This window comes from Cetorhinus maximus, chromosome 10, assembly GCF_964194155.1.
Source record: "Cetorhinus maximus chromosome 10, sCetMax3.hap1.1, whole genome shotgun sequence".
NCBI lineage: Eukaryota > Metazoa > Chordata > Chondrichthyes > Lamniformes > Cetorhinidae > Cetorhinus > Cetorhinus maximus.
The window spans coordinates 118768769-118785641 of NC_135888.1; the positions used below are offsets into that span (position 1 = coordinate 118768769).

Consider the following 16873-nt stretch of genomic DNA (forward strand, 5'->3'; position numbering starts at 1 on the left):
AGAACTAGCATAGACATGATGGGTTGAATGGCCTCTTTTTGTGTTGTATAATTTTATGATTCTATCCGACTTCAAGGATTTTTCTGAGAGTTATTGGGTCATCCATGAGTAAACAGCTGAGAAAGCCTGTAGTGTACAATAAATTGTTCAATAACCGTTTCACAGGATGGAACATACTTTTATATTGATTAAAAAAATAAGATTATTTCTGGGGCCCAGCATTCTGAAAAGTGGGAAGTAATTTTTCACAAGGCGGCAGAGATAAGCAGTGTCAGGAGGTAATGGTGGGATGATATTCCAATACTGTGCATTAATAAAACACAGCAAGTGGCAATGTTAAAATCACAACCAAACTGTGCTGGATAGAAGACTCCTACTGTGATAAAGGTTTAGATGCTAATATTTTAAAAATTGTTTTGCATAAATGTTAGCCTGTAGCTGTCACGCTGTTATAATCCAGCTGCCGGGTACAAAGTTTTGATTTGCACCTTCAAAGAGATGTCCACAACCAAATGGCCCAACTACTGCATGGACTATTTTAAAGCATAAAGGTTGGTTTTCAACCTCAGGCTAAGAAATGAGAATTTAAGTTTACTACAACATTCTACAGTGTACTTGTACCTTGCTGTCACAGATGTAGAATCATAGAATGGTTGTAGCACAGGAGGAGACCATTTGGCCCATCATGTCCATGCCGGCTCTCTGCAAGAGCAACCCAACTAGTCCCATTCTCCTGCTTATTCCCAGTAGCTCTACAATGCTTTTCTCTTCTAATAATGATCAAATTCTCTTTTGAAAGCCTCGAATGAATCTGCCTCCACTGCACTCTCAGGCCGTACATTCCAGATCCTAATCAAGGGCTGCATGAAAACGTTTTTCCTCATGTCAGTGTTGCTTCTTTTGCCAATCACCTTAAATCGGTGCCCTCTGGTTCTCGACCCTTCCCTCAACAGGAACTGTTTTCCCCTATCTACTCTGTCGACACCCCTCATTATTTTGAACATCTCTATCATAATCTCCTCTCAACCTTCTATTCTCTAAGGAGAAGAGCCCCAGCTTCTCCAATCTATCCATGTAACTGAAGTTCCTCATCCCTTGAACCATGCTTGCAAATATTTTCCACACCTTCTCTATTGCCTTCACATCCTTCCTAGAGTGTAAGAGTTAGGGACTGTTTGGTCAGGCTCAGTTCCTGGAGCAACTGGAAACAGCTTGCTCATTAAATTCCACTGCAGTGCTGGTCTTGCAGCACATGTATATTGCAATCGAGCTTATATTAGAGTACTGCTAGAATATACGATATGCTTTTCTCAAGCTTTATTTACACTTTTGACTGCATAAAAACTTACATTCCAGTGCCTCTCACTGATGGCCATCTTATTCTGCAAAAGGAAATTCCTAACTAGTCCAGAGCCCCATGATCATTTATAATTAGTCCTCTACTGTACCATCTACACAGCTATATATAATGATAAGAATATATTTGTTTAAAAAATAATAAAACATAAACAGGCAGGAGCAATTAACTTAATTTCTTTTAATATTTCTTGTGAGGTTTGTTAATGATCTACAATTTTTTTCTGTTTTTCTAAGTACCTCAGACCTTATTACTTCCCTGTGCCAAATGGTAATAAAATTAACTGGGTGGGAACTAATTGGGCCCCAGATTCTACACAACTGCACTAAGCAAAAAAAAACAGGGAAAATAGAGAGATATGACATTCTGTGGAAAACTGTGCCAAATCATTAAAGTAATTTCCCCAGCCTGACACACTAATGGCAAATATTTTAAATACTGACAGTCAATGAATCCTTTTATAGTAACAGGAATCTTCGACATGTATGGCATCCTGGTTATTCTATGTTCAGTTTTAAATCACTAAATGTCTTCAGCTTTTGGGTTCTCACTGGGCCCTTCCATTAGTTGAAATACTTCATCTCAACTTAATCATCAAGGGAGAACTATAGTTCTCCTATCAGAGCACCAAACTGTTCCTGGGGTGATCTCGCCTCCATGTGTTGAGCAGTTTGCATGAAGAGCTTTCTGACAATGGGTTGAATTTTTCCGCTTCTCTGGATCAGTTTTATTTATTTATTTTATTATCTGGATCAGTCCTGCTGCTGGGGACGAAAGTGGGAGGCAACCCTGCCACGATGGGACTGGAGGCGGCTTATAGCCAGCGGCGACCAATTAAGAGCCCGTCGTCACCTCACCCCCAATCAGAGGGCCAACAGCTCAGCATCTTCAGCAGCTCCAACACTAGTGGTGATCATTGCTGAGGCTGCAACACCAGGGAGACAGACACCCTCAAGGAGAGTTAAGTTTGGTTGGGGTACGAGGGGGCCAGGCAGGCAGGCTCCAGTAAAAAAATAGTGGGGGGAGGGAGCTTGGGGATGGGGGTCATGGTGCAATGGTGGCGCCATTGCTGAAGGGGCAGGTATTGCCATGAAAGGGCCCCTCCATGGGCCATGGAACATCCATGAAGGAGGGCTGTCCTCCCAGAATCCACGGGGGGCCGCCAGAGTTTACTTGGTGGTCTCCCCATGCAGCGGCAGCTTTCCAATATGGGCAAAATGCCACGGGGGATGGGAAATGGCCCTTAATTGGCCACTTAAATGGTTCAATTGGCTGCCTGGTGGGGATCTGAGCTGCCAATTATCATCCACATGGCAACATGGCATGGTGGCGGGATGATGTCAGACTCCCCAGCTTCCCCCTGTCTTTTTGCCACCCCTCTACCGTCCCAGACCGCCTCCAGTTGGTCCAGAAGATTCAGCCCAAAAATCCTAATTTTGTCTTTCACAAGCTTGAACATATACCTGGGTTTACAGAACTTAACGTTGGGTTCCAGGTGTATCTTTTTTATATTCCTATCTTAAATAATTGCATGATAACCTTTCTTTATCAGGCCCTTTAATGGATGAGTGGTCTAAACGCCGCTGCACACCTCAGCCCTCTGACACTTGGGATCAGTCCTATGGCTATCCTCTGCTTATTTCAAGAATATGAATGATTCTCTTGTTGCTCAGTGACTTAAGCTACCCAATACTCAGGGTCATTGGTTAAATCTCAGCCAATGCCTAGTGCATAATTTGCTGAGTCAACAGAATTAACCATTGGAACAATTCATACCAAAAAATGGGTCGCAGGAGGGGGTGGTGCGGGTTTGTGGACAAGGAACATGTTGTGTTTTTAGGAAGGCAGTCACCGTGGGCAGAATCTTGTGGAGGCAACAAGGGTCTCGGCCGCCAGCTACAGACCTGATGAGACCCATGTTATCGCCTCTTTTTGGGAAGGGCTGCCACCTCTTGAGCCGCTCAGGCACTTAAAAGGCCAGCGACAGGCCTTCCGCTGGGGATCAACAATCCCTGGAGCAGATATCCCGCCTACTGAGTACTGCCAGACAATCAGAGGCTATCAGCTTTTCTTGGGGGGGGCGGTGGTGGCTGCTGCTGGGATGACACCCACCCTGAGGCCTTAGATCGAGGAGGGACCCAGGCATTGGTGACCCAGTGACAGTGGGAGAGGGATCACAGGGTTGAGGTCACCGGTGGTGGGGGGGAGAGTTAAGGGTGGGTGAGCAGAAAGGGCAGGGGTGTGACTCTCAGCAAGCCCTCCCCCTCTCCCACCGATACTGGATCTCTCTATTGGGTACTGTTCCTTTGAAGAGGAGACCCCCCCCACCCCAACCTCCTGCCCCCCCACCCCCCACCCCCCATTCCCCCAGGAGCCCACAAGCAAACATACGAACATATATAGGAACATACAGATTAAGGGCAGTAGGCCACTCGGCCCCTCGAGTCTGTTCCACCATTCAATAAGATTATGGCTGATCTGATTCTAACCTCAACTCCACACTCCCACCTACCCCCTGATAACCTTTCACACCCTTGCTTATCAAGAATCTATCTAGCTCTGCCATAAAAATATTCAAAGACTCCATTTCCACTGCCTTTTGAGGAAGGGAGTTCCAAAGACTCACGATCCTCTGAGAGAAAAAAACATTCTCCCCATCTCTGTCTTAAATGGGCGATCGCTAATTTTTAAACAGTGACCCTTAGTTCTAGATTCTCCCACAAGAGGAAACATCCTTTCCACATCCACCCTGTCAAGAACCCGCAGGATCTTATATGTTTCAATCAAGCCGCCTCTCACTCTTCTAAACTCCAGAGGATACAAGCCTAGGTTTGCTTGTTGTGCCCCTCACATGGCGAACTCTCTACCCGCCACTGGGTTAATACCAGTGGAGTTGGACTGAGGTTCTTAAATGGGCATTAATTGCTCAATTAAGAGCCTCAATTGGCAGTGTGGTGGGAAGGCCATCCAAGGGCCTTCCTGCCATGGACTTAATCGAAGTGGAGGAGGGAAGGTGGCAAGGTGGCAGGGTCCCAATTTGCCACCCCCATGCCCTATTAAATGACCCTGTTGTGAAAATGTAATTCATAATTCATATACTTTGGAATATAACTTTCAGTTTCAGGAATGTAACTTTTAGGTTGGATGTTAAAGTGTTACATGTAAGGTAGCATTTGACTGAGAAAGTGATAAGTAACCCGAAGTAAATGCAATGCAAACAAGGTTCGAGGTAGTTACAGTTAAAAGCTAAAAGCAAAAAACTGCGGATGCTGGAAATCCAAAACAAAAACAAAAATTACAGTTAAAAGCTAACCTATGTTTATCTTCAAGGTCATTGTTAAAAGTTTAAACACAGAACAATGGATGACTCATTTTTGGACTTCTTACTAGAGCCAGGGTGTCCACCATTATCTCCATAGAAGAAGCTAAAAGCTCGCAATTCTGAGAAAAATTGTCATAAAACTCAAATAGAGATAGAAATTACTCAAATAGGTTACACGAACAAAGAAGTGTGTTAAAGGTAAAATAATTGGTTTGCATTTCTGTTTGAGGCCATCCCAATGCATGCCATGTTATAAAGATGGACTGTGGGAGTAGAAGGTTCTTTTCTTTAAGTTATCTAGGTGTTGATCAGAAAGCAGGCAGTTGTAGTTTTGCTTTGGTGTAGACTGCAAGTCACTGGATTAAGAGAGTCAACAGGAGGTGATAGGTAGTCCGGCCTGTGCTTTAAGCAGAGAAAATACTAATGTTATTATTCATCAGGCAGAATGTGGGTAGAGCTCATGTTCTGTTTGGCTTTTGTGAGGGAGAAAGCAGCTGGAAGATTTGCCTAGTTTGCAACTAGATGAAGAAATTTACAGTGGTCCTCACAGAGGCTTGTGGCAGAAAACAGTCAGTAGAGTTAGCATGGAAGCTGTGAGAAGGCAGTTGGGTTACTGCTGGCAACCAGAACAAGGAGCTGAGGCATTCACAGTTGTGAGGTATTAAATAAAAGTTGGAGGGTTGCTTAGCCAAAAATGGAAGGATCTCCATAAAATACTACCTCGGAGAATAGCTGGAAAACTGAGGAGAATTAAAATGAACTCTGGAGGGCTGTGGCATGCTTTGTGGGTTGGTCCCTAAAGAAATGAATAAATAACAGATTTTTGCAATGTATAAGCGAATTCTTTAGAACTGATCTCATAGAATAAGTAATTATAAACTATAGGTTTAAGTTAATAGTGCTTGCTTTGTCTAATTCTTATTATACACAATAAAGTTTGTTTTGCTTAAAAACATGAAATCTTGTGGTGTGGTTCTGTGGGTTGATTGCTGGGTGCTTGGATTTCTCTTTAAATGTTAATGGTCCCAAACGGGATCATTACAACCGACACTATCAAACTCACCATGGGGGAGGGAACAAGATTCCGCCCAGTGTGCTCCAAAAAATTTCATCTCCAGCACTGTCTGAAGCACATTCAAGCTAATTGCTCAGTGAAAATTATCAGGGGAGAATTTTCTCCCCGTCGGGTTGGTAGGGTGGGGGGGGTGGGGGTGGTGTTGGATGGGAGCGGGGGTGGGTGGACGTGCAGCCTATCACCTCCCGTGATTGGCTGCACGCAGCCATTTTACAAGGGAGGGCCGATTAAGGCCCACCCAGCGTGATGCGCACCCAGTAGCGCTGTGTGTGCCCTGTGTGGGCAGGGGGAGTAGGCTGAGTCGGGGGCCTGCGCTCTTTTGCGCATGCGCGGAGCACGGAGCTGCCTCAGGGAGGTTAGTTTGATTTTTGAAAATTTTAATAAAGAAAAAAATATTTTTTAAGACATGTCCCCTCATGTGGCAGTCTCAATGAATGTTATTAAAAATTTTTATTAAACTTTAAAAACCTTCATGAAACCTCATCCCGCCCGTGGTTGAGGTTTCATGATAAATGCGAAGGCCGTCTGTGCTCTCCGTCTGCCCGCCAGCCTTAAGGTTGGACAGGCAGCTCAGTTAATTGATGTAAATGCTGTTTAAATGGCCTTTATAGGTCTTTGACAGTTCGGCGGGTGCACAGCCGACTCCGCTTTGCACCCGCTGAACTCATGATCTCAATGACGCACGGTGACTTTGGGACACGTGCCCGGCATCACCCACGCACTATCAGGCGACTTTATCAAATGCTCAGAATAGCAGGTTAAAGTAGAAGCTTGTATAAGGCAGCAGGACAACGGCTGGTAAGTCTCCCGGCCAAATTTAACTGCCCGCTTGCTCTGTTTCTGCTGAGCGGGCAGGGTTAGAAACACCTGTCAGCATTTCAGACCAAGTGACACTTCCATTTTTAAATCTATTTTTAAATCTGACATTTAATTTAAAATGAGATATCAAATGGAGGTATACAATTAACCCCTACTTCTTAATTTATTTTATTCTCTTTGCTGCTTTGGTCTCTAACATTGCATCAGTAAAATCCAATCATGTGTATGTGATTATATCCTCTACTTAACGTTTGATCAGCTTTTGCAGCAGCTCCTGTACTAATGTTTACTCTGAAAATTGAAAATAAACAGCATTTTTAAAATAAGAATTTGTGTATTTACAAAGCAGAGCACTCCAAAATAGAAAGGGAAAAAGGTACAGGACTAATGGATAACAAATATAATGTACGCACAAAACAACTCGCATTTACACAGCACCTTTAGCATCGTAAAATGTCCCAAGGTATTTCACAGGACTGTGCCAAACCAAAGGAAACATGAGGACAAGTGGGCAAAAGCTTGGTCAAAAAGATTAGTTTTTAGCTCGGGAGCGCAGTGAAGTCGAGGAGTTTCGGGGAGAGAATTTCAGAGTTTGGAGCCTAGACCAGCTGCCAATGGTGGGGTGAACAAAGTCGGGGATGCAGATAAAACTAGAATTGGAATTCTCGGACTGTTGTATGGGCTGTTTATAAAACACATGTCTCGTTTTCTCTCAAATGCTCCCCAATACTGAGGCCAGAATTTTGACATCGGCGTGTGGGGGCGGGCCCAACACACCGATGCGTAAAATGACGTGTGGTGACGTCAGGCGTGGTTCCCAATGTCAGCGCGTGTCATTTAGATATTACGTTCGGCGGGTGTGCGCTGGCCAAACCGTCAATGGCCTGTTAAGGCCAGTAAAAAACCAATTAAAGTAGTTACCAATGCTGTCCGTCGAACCTTAAGGCTGGCGGGCAGGCGAAGAGCCCAAGTGCCTTTCGCGTTTTTCAGGAAACCTCATCCACAGGCGGGATGAGGTTTCCTGAAGGTTTAATAAAATCAATAAATAAATTCTGCTAAATTAACAAACATGTCTCAGCTCATGTAACACTCTCACTAGGGGACATGCGTAAATAATTTTTATCTTTCTTTATTAAAAAAATTTCAATATGTATTTAATGTCCGAGGCAGCTCCGTGCCTCAGGCCCCGACTCTCCCTCCTCCCCCCGCCCGCACAGGTGGCGCTGAGCCTTAATTGGCCTGCCCGCATAAAATGGCGGCGCAGAGCCGATTGTGGGCGGCACTCGGCCCCGTGCCTGCCCGCTCCCGCTCCCGACCGGCCCACTCGACATGCAGAAAATTCTCCCTTAAGTCAATCTTTCAAAACTGTCAAACTAAAATTGCATTAGGGGACTAAAAATTAAAGTTTATTAAACTCCAATGTAATCTGATCCCGAAACAACTGGATCGATGTTGTGTTCTGTATTACTAGGCACAGCTATTGTCATTTTAAAAGAACCCCAAGATGAGGACAAATGTGCTTTAAATTCCTGCGATAATTTTTTAACGCCTCCAAGTGCCAACCATCCCTCTTTGAAGCGAGCTCTGAGAATGAACTGCATTATTTCACCATTAACAGTTGCTATGGGTACTTCTTTGAACTCTCAATAGTTTCCAGTGAGTAAAAGGAATGTTTCTTTCCTATTCCCTCCATTAATACATGCAGTATTTACACCCTTTGTGTGGCCTGAAAGGAATTTTTCCTTCAGCCTGCCACACTTAAATTGATACGAAGCATCAAATTATTTATGAATTACATTTTTAAATGCATGGTATAAATAGATTTTGTCAGTGCAGCAGTACACTGTGATAAATACCTCCAGTTATGGAGCTGGCCATAACTCACTCAAGACCTTGTCGCTTGTGACTTATCCAACCAGCCTTATTTACAGCGGTATTTATTGTACATCTTACTGCTGGTCAGGCCAGATCCTCCAATTATTAATTCAACAGTATTTTGAAACATGGTAACATTTAGGGGGAAAGAAATGGCTGTCTCACCTACTGTTTCAAGTGGGTCTGAAAGCCCAGAGTTTCCATTCAGTCACTGTGAAGAGGGGGGGGGGGGGGGGTGGGGGGATGTGGGATGGACATTTTCACCCACTGCAATGATGCCCTCCTGATATCAGCTGCAATTCTGGCCTCGGAGTCATTGCTTTCTAAGAGGCGAGCGATTTGTGCCAGTCTTGGGGAATGGGGATGTGGGGGAGCAAGGTTTATTGTGACAGGCTCTGAGGGCTAAGAAAGACAGAAGTCAGGCAGTTGACTACGTTAAAGGTGATATATAAGCACAAATAGTTGTTGTGCAATAAATCTCCAAGGTCCTGAAATTGCTGCATAAAATATCACAAGGGCAGCTACTGAATTTTTGTGAAATTCCTCTGTCCCCTATTTCAGTGATGCCTTAACCCACTTCTGTTGAAGCAACTAAGTGTACTGCCAAAAGCCAAGAAAAGAGGTTTTAGCAGAAGACTGTTAGACTAAGACTACAAAGTCAAGTACCTTTGAGGATGGCATGTGCAAATGAAGGTCAGCAACTCTATAGTTTGCAGACACAACCACTGTGAATAGGTTATCACTGAAAGTCAAGTCTACACCCTAACTTCCAAACTGGAAAAGAATATTCCCACTGGATCATGGTATAATCAGTGAGACCACTCAATACTGTCACAGTGTTGAAAGCCTTACTGCTTTCATTGCCAACTTCAATTGGTCTCTCTGTACCCTATGTCTTTTTATTTTTAAATCCTGTTTTTGTAAAAGCTGAAGATGCAAAGTGATCCAACAATTTTCTTTGGATCCTGTAACTATTTTAGAATACTCTACAGCATAAGTAAGTTTCAACTAATGTTTCCCCCTAGTTTCTCCCCTTACTACTCCCTCATTGAAGATAATGCTTAACTGCATTGTTTCTGTTTTACACAATTCAATCACAGAATTTTAAGCACAAATTGCATTCAGTGCAACTAGAGTTTCTGCGATATTTTGCAGTAATTTGAAAAGCATTTCAATGGAAGCAGGCCCTGCTACAAAGCTGGCAACATTGCCAGGGTGACTTAACCAATATTGGGCTTTTCTGCGAATTGTGCTCATTGCCAGGTCTTTGAGGAAGCTCCAAAAATTAAGCTGGATCTTTTGAGTACAAATATATTAATATGTGCATTTTAAAAGGTTTTGAATGTAATTTTTTTAAAAACAAAAGTTAACTATAACTAATTACTGCACCCCTATCTAACTAGAAAATAGTTTTGCATACTTTTAAGTCATTTTCAGTCATTTAAAATTGGTTTTTGACAGGTAGATTGATGCTATGAATGTTTCTGAAAAAAAGAGGCACTTTGTCAAACTTTTCATCTTGCACTCATCAGGACAATTCACAAGAATGCAATGTAAAGGAAAACAACAAATTTATACTGTATGAGAAAAGAGTGCTGATTGTTTGGAAAGTGGACTCTAATCTGTAGAGGTGTTGCATGGAGAATGCACTAGATGATTGTTAACTGCCAATAAATTTAAACCAGGCAGCTTGACCCTGATTGGTCAAAGCATTGCCCTGAGGAATGAACCAGCAAATGGCTGTCACTTATTTTGTTTAATTGAAACAGGCGCAATGTACATGTTTTTTTCTGTCTGCAAAGAACAAGGCCCTGTGTATTAATGTAGCTTCCAATACACGCAAATGTGCCACACTGAGAGCCCGACTGACAATCTTAAATTGGTTATCAGCATAATTTTTAGCACACTGAGGATTATTCAGCAAATTGTCCTGATGAGTGCAAGGTGAAAACCTTTGACAAATTGTCTCTTTTTTAGCCAATACTCAAGTCCTGCACTACCAAGCGACTATTTATATACACTATGAATGCTTATTTTTTGTTTTGATAAACCCATTTTCAGTTGTATTAATCAAACTTTACTGAATTTCCACTCTTAAATACATTTTAAAAAATTTTAACACCATTTAAAAAAATACATTTTAAAATTCTGCCCGATTGTGCTGGAAGTATGCTGGTTGGTGCATATTTTTAATTCATGAGTTTGAATTGGAAATTGGAGGGAAATATTTTTTAAAACAGGTACAATTTGTACTAAAATCACTGATTATGCCCAAAGCAGAAAGTCTACCCTAATGCCTCTAGCTAGAGTACAATTCCATAGGCTGTATTTTGCCCTAGGATACCAATCAAGCAGCCATTTCTTCTGTGCCAGATTGGACAATCAGTGCCAGATTTTCACTTCCGAGGCATGTAACTTGTCTCAGGAAATTTTCCGGCTTGCCTCACCTGCCATGATAGAAAGGCCCCCGAATGACTTGATCTTCACTCTGGGGGCGTGGTGTTGGGTGTTGGGGGGGGTCGGGTGGCGGGGGGGAATGCGGGATATAGTCGGGCCTTCTGACTTGGAAGCAGATCGGGGCAGCCACAGGGTTGGCTGAGTGATGAGGCAGTCTGGTTAAAACGCCCATCTCAGTTCTCTGAGACGTCAACCTAACGTCCCTACATTTGTCGAAGTCAGCATTTGCTTGGCTGAAAGCCCAGGCTCATAAAATGATTATGTGAGTTGGAGGTTGCTAACACAGCTGGAGAGAAATGTTGACTTTGCTTGTTTGACATCTTTATGTGGTTATAGTAAATTATTTTTTCTGTGATCTCTTTTTACAATGTCTGATTTGTTAAAATTTTTTCATGGGATGTGGGCATTGCTGGCTAGGCCAGCATTTATTGCCCATCCCTAATTGCCCTTGTTCAGGGGGCATTTGAGAGTCAACCACATTGCTGTGGGTCTGGAGTCACGTGTAGGCCAGTCCAGGTAAGGGCAGCAGATTTCCTTCCTTAAAGGACATTACTGAACCAGATGGGTTTTTATGGCAATGGTTTCATGGTCATCAGGCTTTTACTGGATTGAAATCTCACCATCTGCAGTGGAATTTGAACCCGGGTCCCCAGGGGATTACCCTAGGTCTCTGGAATACTAGTCCAGTGACAATACCACTATGCCACCACCAACCACCCCCCCCCCCACCCCCGCCCCCGCCAACCCCCCCCCGCCTTATATGCACAAGATTAAGAGGTGTGAATACTTGAAGATCTTCTAATATTCAGACTTTAATGGTCTGTTTGATTGGCACTTTTATAAAGTTGTAGGAACACCAGTTTTTTTCTCAAAGAATAATGAGTGGGTTTTTTTTTAACACAGTTTCACACATGCCATTTTAAAATTGGGTCCATTGGTTCTGTACATAGAACTGGGTGAATGGGCATGGGGGGACCATGAGTTGGCAAGGGGGGTATGAGGGTCCATTGAGGTGGGTGGGGGACATGAGCTGGCATTAATTTGGCATGGAGGGGGCATGGGTAAGACTCCTTGAACTTCCCTTTCAAAAGGTTCCTGAATCCAGAATATGGTTCACCACTCCACTGAGATCTGTGAACCACAAGTCATGGAGAAGCTAGCCCAACTTCACGAAAATTGCAGGGGGCTAAATGCCTACCCCTGCAAAGGGGCCAGCCAGGTCGGGAGTGCGGCGTACAGGCTCTCTATCCGGACCCTTATCCCATACTAACCAAAATTGGGGGTGCTAAGAAAGGGGGTGAGAATCTCAGAATCATGTCCTGCCCACAATTTTTAAATGGTTCTGGAGTCCTTCTGCCCCCATAAAATTCCATGCCTCAGTGTTGGTAGTCTATTTAATCATGGGGCCCCAATGACTGAGACCAAATTGCTCTCACTTGATACAGATGCAGATATGTTCACTGATTTTTTTCTTGCACTGGCCACAGACACTGGGGTAATTTGTGGTGCTTTGTTGCTGCCTTGGTTGGGGTTGGTTAAGATGCCCCAGACAAAATACCAAATGTAGGACCTTCATGTTCAGGATGGTTGGATGGTTCAATAACTCACCATATACAATGCATGGAATATGTTGTAATTTAACAATTCACAAGTCAGGCCCCACTCTCTCTTTGCCATAAGCAGATTCTTAATACTTTATTTCCTTTTCAGCGTTTTCATGCAAAACATGTAAAAAATAGAGTACTTGTTTCCTGTTTCAGGGTGGTTAGTTCAAAGGTATGGTACTTGCGATAAAATTCCAACTATATGGATGCCTCGTTGAAAGGAGAAATTCAAAATATTACTTCATCTATAAGCACATTAAACAAGAGGTGTCATTTACAAGGTAGTGCCATCTTCTGACTAATTACCTGTCAACCAGTTTAATTCTAGAGTCTAAACACTCAAATTTTATGATGCAGTAATGTAACATTGGAATGTAGGGGACTTGGGAAACGGAAAAGGCCATTCACACCATTCAATTCACTGTGTTAGCCACATCTGGTTTCAGCATCTGATTCGATCATTTTTCATCTTTTTCAGCATGTACCCATTTCTTTTCACTTTCCGCCGAATCAGTAATTGACCCAATTCCCTTTTGAATACTTCAACTAAGTCAGCACTTACTACACTAGGTGCCAGCCTATTCCATAAATCAAAAACTCCAAGCGTGAAGAAGTTATTTCTGAAGCCTGGTTGAGACTCTTCAGATTCCAATCATGTCCTCTGATTTTTATATGTTAATTTGACACAAAATGCCTCTCTCAACATTCCCGTTATCAGCTTCCTTCATCATTACTTCAGGAATTTTGATTTGTCCCGTTCTTTAATCCTTCAGTGTTGTTGATTTATGGAATAAACTGTTACCAGCTGCAGGGTTCAGACATTTTATATGCAGAATAATGAATTGCTGGGAGTGAGTTGTAGGCTGTAATCTCATAAGAGCCTCTGATGATTTACTCGGAGAATAATGGTTGCTTGGAAAAGATTCATCTGCAAGCTGCAATTTTTAAACGGGAATGGTATTGTACCAGGCAGGTTGGAACAGCTAACACAAGCTCACTCTGAAAACACAAATGCTGGTCACTGAGGAGGATCTGCATGGATTAAAACTCTGATTAAAAAAAAATAATCTATAGTGTCAAACATGATTGCCAATGCAAAAAATATTACTGCATTACACATCATTGACTCTGCCTCTGTTTACAAAGACAGCAGTCTTGCACGACCTTTCTGCTGCTTTCAGCTCTTACAGCACTGCTCTGAGCAAGCTGAATATATGCTACTGTTTTAATGCAAGGGTTGAGAAAAATGCTACTTGTATAATGTTAAGTTGTAAATGAAATTGGGAACAATACTTTCCCTTTGTTTTTTTTTTGAAGGGGCTGGGCAAAATCAAATTAACTCAACAATGTTCACCCTGGTCATGCTGTGTTATGAATAGACTAGAGCATGATGATTCTGTCAATCGCAGCACTATAGTAAGCAGCATGCTGCTTTAGTGCCGATTCATGAGCCTCGTATTGTGGTTTTAGGGCAAGCAGGAGGAATTTAACAGATTCTTAAGTAATTTGCAATTTTGCCCACCAAAGAACACTTAGTTTGATTTAAAGCAGTTTTATGTTGGCTCTGTATTTCGGCTTCACTGGGAAATCTGACCTTGAACGCAAGCTATGAAGAAAAGCAGTTGCCACTTTTTTCTCAGTAGAACCAGACTTCTTGCCAGGCCATTGTGAAACTCCATTTATGGGTATGTCCAGTAGTTTCCCTTCCCCTTGGCTCAAGAGCCAGATTTTGGTAAATGAGGGGAGAAAGAAAGTTAAGTATCGAAAAAAAAAAATACAATGAATGATGCTGTTTAATGCTGACTGTGGTGGTGTTGGAAACTGTTACTTCGTGGTTTCTTATTTAGGTAGAGTTGTTCTGATAAATGTTCTCAATTTCTCAACATTTAAATGAAGTCACTACATGTGTTGTTTTACCACTTTTCTTGTCGAGGTCCTGTTTTTACTTAGTTTAATTCACTTAACACAGTGGCTGTGGGAGTTTATTTGATATTTAAAGGGGCATTGCTAGCTCGAAAAACCATTCAATGATTTTTTTGGCGCAATAAAGATGGAACAACAGTACACACAAATCACTGATGGGATTATCCAGCCCAATAAGTGTCACCGAGCTTGTTGACAATTGAAGAAGCGTTTTACTGAACATGCTTGCAAGAAAATGTCACTCCTTTAATCAATAAATACTGGAAATCCAACATTTATCCAAGTAATTTCATAATAACGACTATTTATAAAACACTTGATTCCTGATGTACATAGGAAACCAGAAAACCTATCATGGAATTTGTTGCGAGCACATTTTAACAATTAATTTGGATGGCCAAAGACAGCTGTCAACAACAATTCTAGCCTTCCCTTACAGGCCAGATATGAAGTGCTTTTAAAATTTGTCATTTTTTTTGAAATTACAGGAATCAAGAATCAGTCCCACTGAACAGGTTGAAAAATTAATTTATCCTACTTTGTCAAATAGTTCAAAACTAATTGACACTTAACAGCATCAATGCCGTCTTTTAAATAGCTCCAATCTGAATTTGAAAGTAAAGATGTTTTTACCTTCACTCTTGTCATAAAATCGCCAACAGCAAAGAATTTGCAGAGGATTTGCTGTTCAAGGATCCCAAATGGGGACCTGTACCGATTGGATGAACTTTGATTCTGGAAAGATAATTTATCTTAAAGAAAATGTTTTTATTCCCCTTCCCTGTTTTCCTATTTATATTTTCTCCTCTTGGTAATTCCATTTCATAAACCATTACTTGGCAGAGAACCAAACAAGCCACCTGCTACCAGTTCTCTGCTGTGGTTTTCTACAACCAGCCCCAAGGAGCTGCCAGACAGTAGAGCCTGGTCGATCTGCCTTCTGATTTTTCCTTTCTCCTCCTGGGGAAGCTCTTTGCTTTCAGCTTGGGACTCTTTACCGCCCCCGCCATGCCCGCCTCACCCACCAGGCCATCACCTCCACTCCCCCAGCTCCCCGATACCCTGCCTGAGATAGGAGCCATGATTGAAATAAATGCTATTAAAATTTTAAACAGTGGGATTGATTGCTAGTCCAGTACAAAAATCACATTGTACTTCTATACGAATCACGCCAGTGTTAAGTCTGAGATACGCACCTATGAAATATGCCAGTAGTATAGCCAGTACCACAGAGGCAGCGATAGCACACAAGGCAGCACATTTCCAGCTACAGTACTTGGATGGCTTCTTAAGTTTAAAAGCATTTCGGGAGAATGTGCTTCTTGGCAAAAGCCGTGGTGGTGGAGAGTAGACAGTACCAGAAGTTAAAGGATAGCCTGGCGTGGATGTACTGAACAGAGGTGTTGTCCCAGAAGAGGTCTTAAAAAGAAAGTGCCTGAAAGAGAGAAAGAAAAGAAGCTTAGAGTGCGGTATACCCATGGGACTAAAAATGCTTTTGTGTTTCTTGTCTGGCTAGTCAGAAGATGGAACAAGATAAAAACCTTCTTCAATTGTTAAATAATTACATTTTCCACTTCTTTTGTTCTAAATTTTCACAGTACTTTTTGTTTCAATCTGTCCAATCAGAACTGCCTTTTCAGAAGTAGATGTGGGTGGAGAGCTTGAATTTGAAAATCATAATATTGTCATTTGGTTTTTTTTACTCCACGGGCCAAGATTTTTTCTCTTAAGCACATTGTAGCAAAATCATAAAGCTGGCAGTTATAAACATGTTCACATTTTCATCCAGCATACAGAGAAAATCTCCTTCCAATAGTTAAAGAGAAAATATCCACTAACAGGAAATGTAGCTGTAATGCCACTGGTGTGCACTTCATTTGATTTCTGCAGAGAGAATGGTAGTTCTTATGGCACACTGTTGGGCAAAAGCTCAAAGCCAGCATGATCCAAATTCATTGGGCAGAGAGTTGCGTGCAACATCTTGTTTGGAACTTGTAATGGCACGCAATTGCTTTCTGGATATTTACACAGCCAGCTCAAGCAAAAACAAGCTCTTGCTGGTGCCAACCAATCTCACACCTGTAAACTGTAGGTGATAGAGATTGATAAATTTTTGTTAGGCAAGGATGTTAAGAGTGACAGATCCAAGATAGGTAGATGAAGTTAAGATACGAACATACGAACAAGGGGCAAGAGTAGGCCAATCGGCCCCTCGAGTCTGCTCCACCATTTAATAAGATCATGGCTGATCTGATAGTAACCTCAAATCCTCATCTCGCCTACTCCCGATAACCTACTACCCCCTTGCTTACCAAGAATGTATCCACCTCTGCCTTAAAAATATTCAAAATTGCTTCCACCGCCTTTTCAGGAAGAGAGTTCCAAAGGCTCACAACCCTGAGAGAAAGAAATTCACCACATCTCTGTTTTAAATCGGTGAC

At 42.3% G+C, this 16873-nt stretch overlaps 1 protein-coding gene across 5 annotated transcripts in view; it reads right to left on the reverse strand.

The window, feature by feature from the left end:
- Window positions 1–16873, reverse strand: part of LOC144685974 (teneurin-2-like) — a 555228-nt gene that overhangs the window by 221418 nt on the left and 316937 nt on the right. For all 5 annotated transcript variants that reach the window (XM_078551059.1, XM_078551058.1, XM_078551057.1 and 2 more), the window contains one exon: window positions 15629–15867. In XM_078551059.1, coding sequence (XP_078407185.1) covers window positions 15629–15867 — 239 coding nt within the window. The remainder of the gene's footprint in view (window positions 1–15628; window positions 15868–16873) is intronic.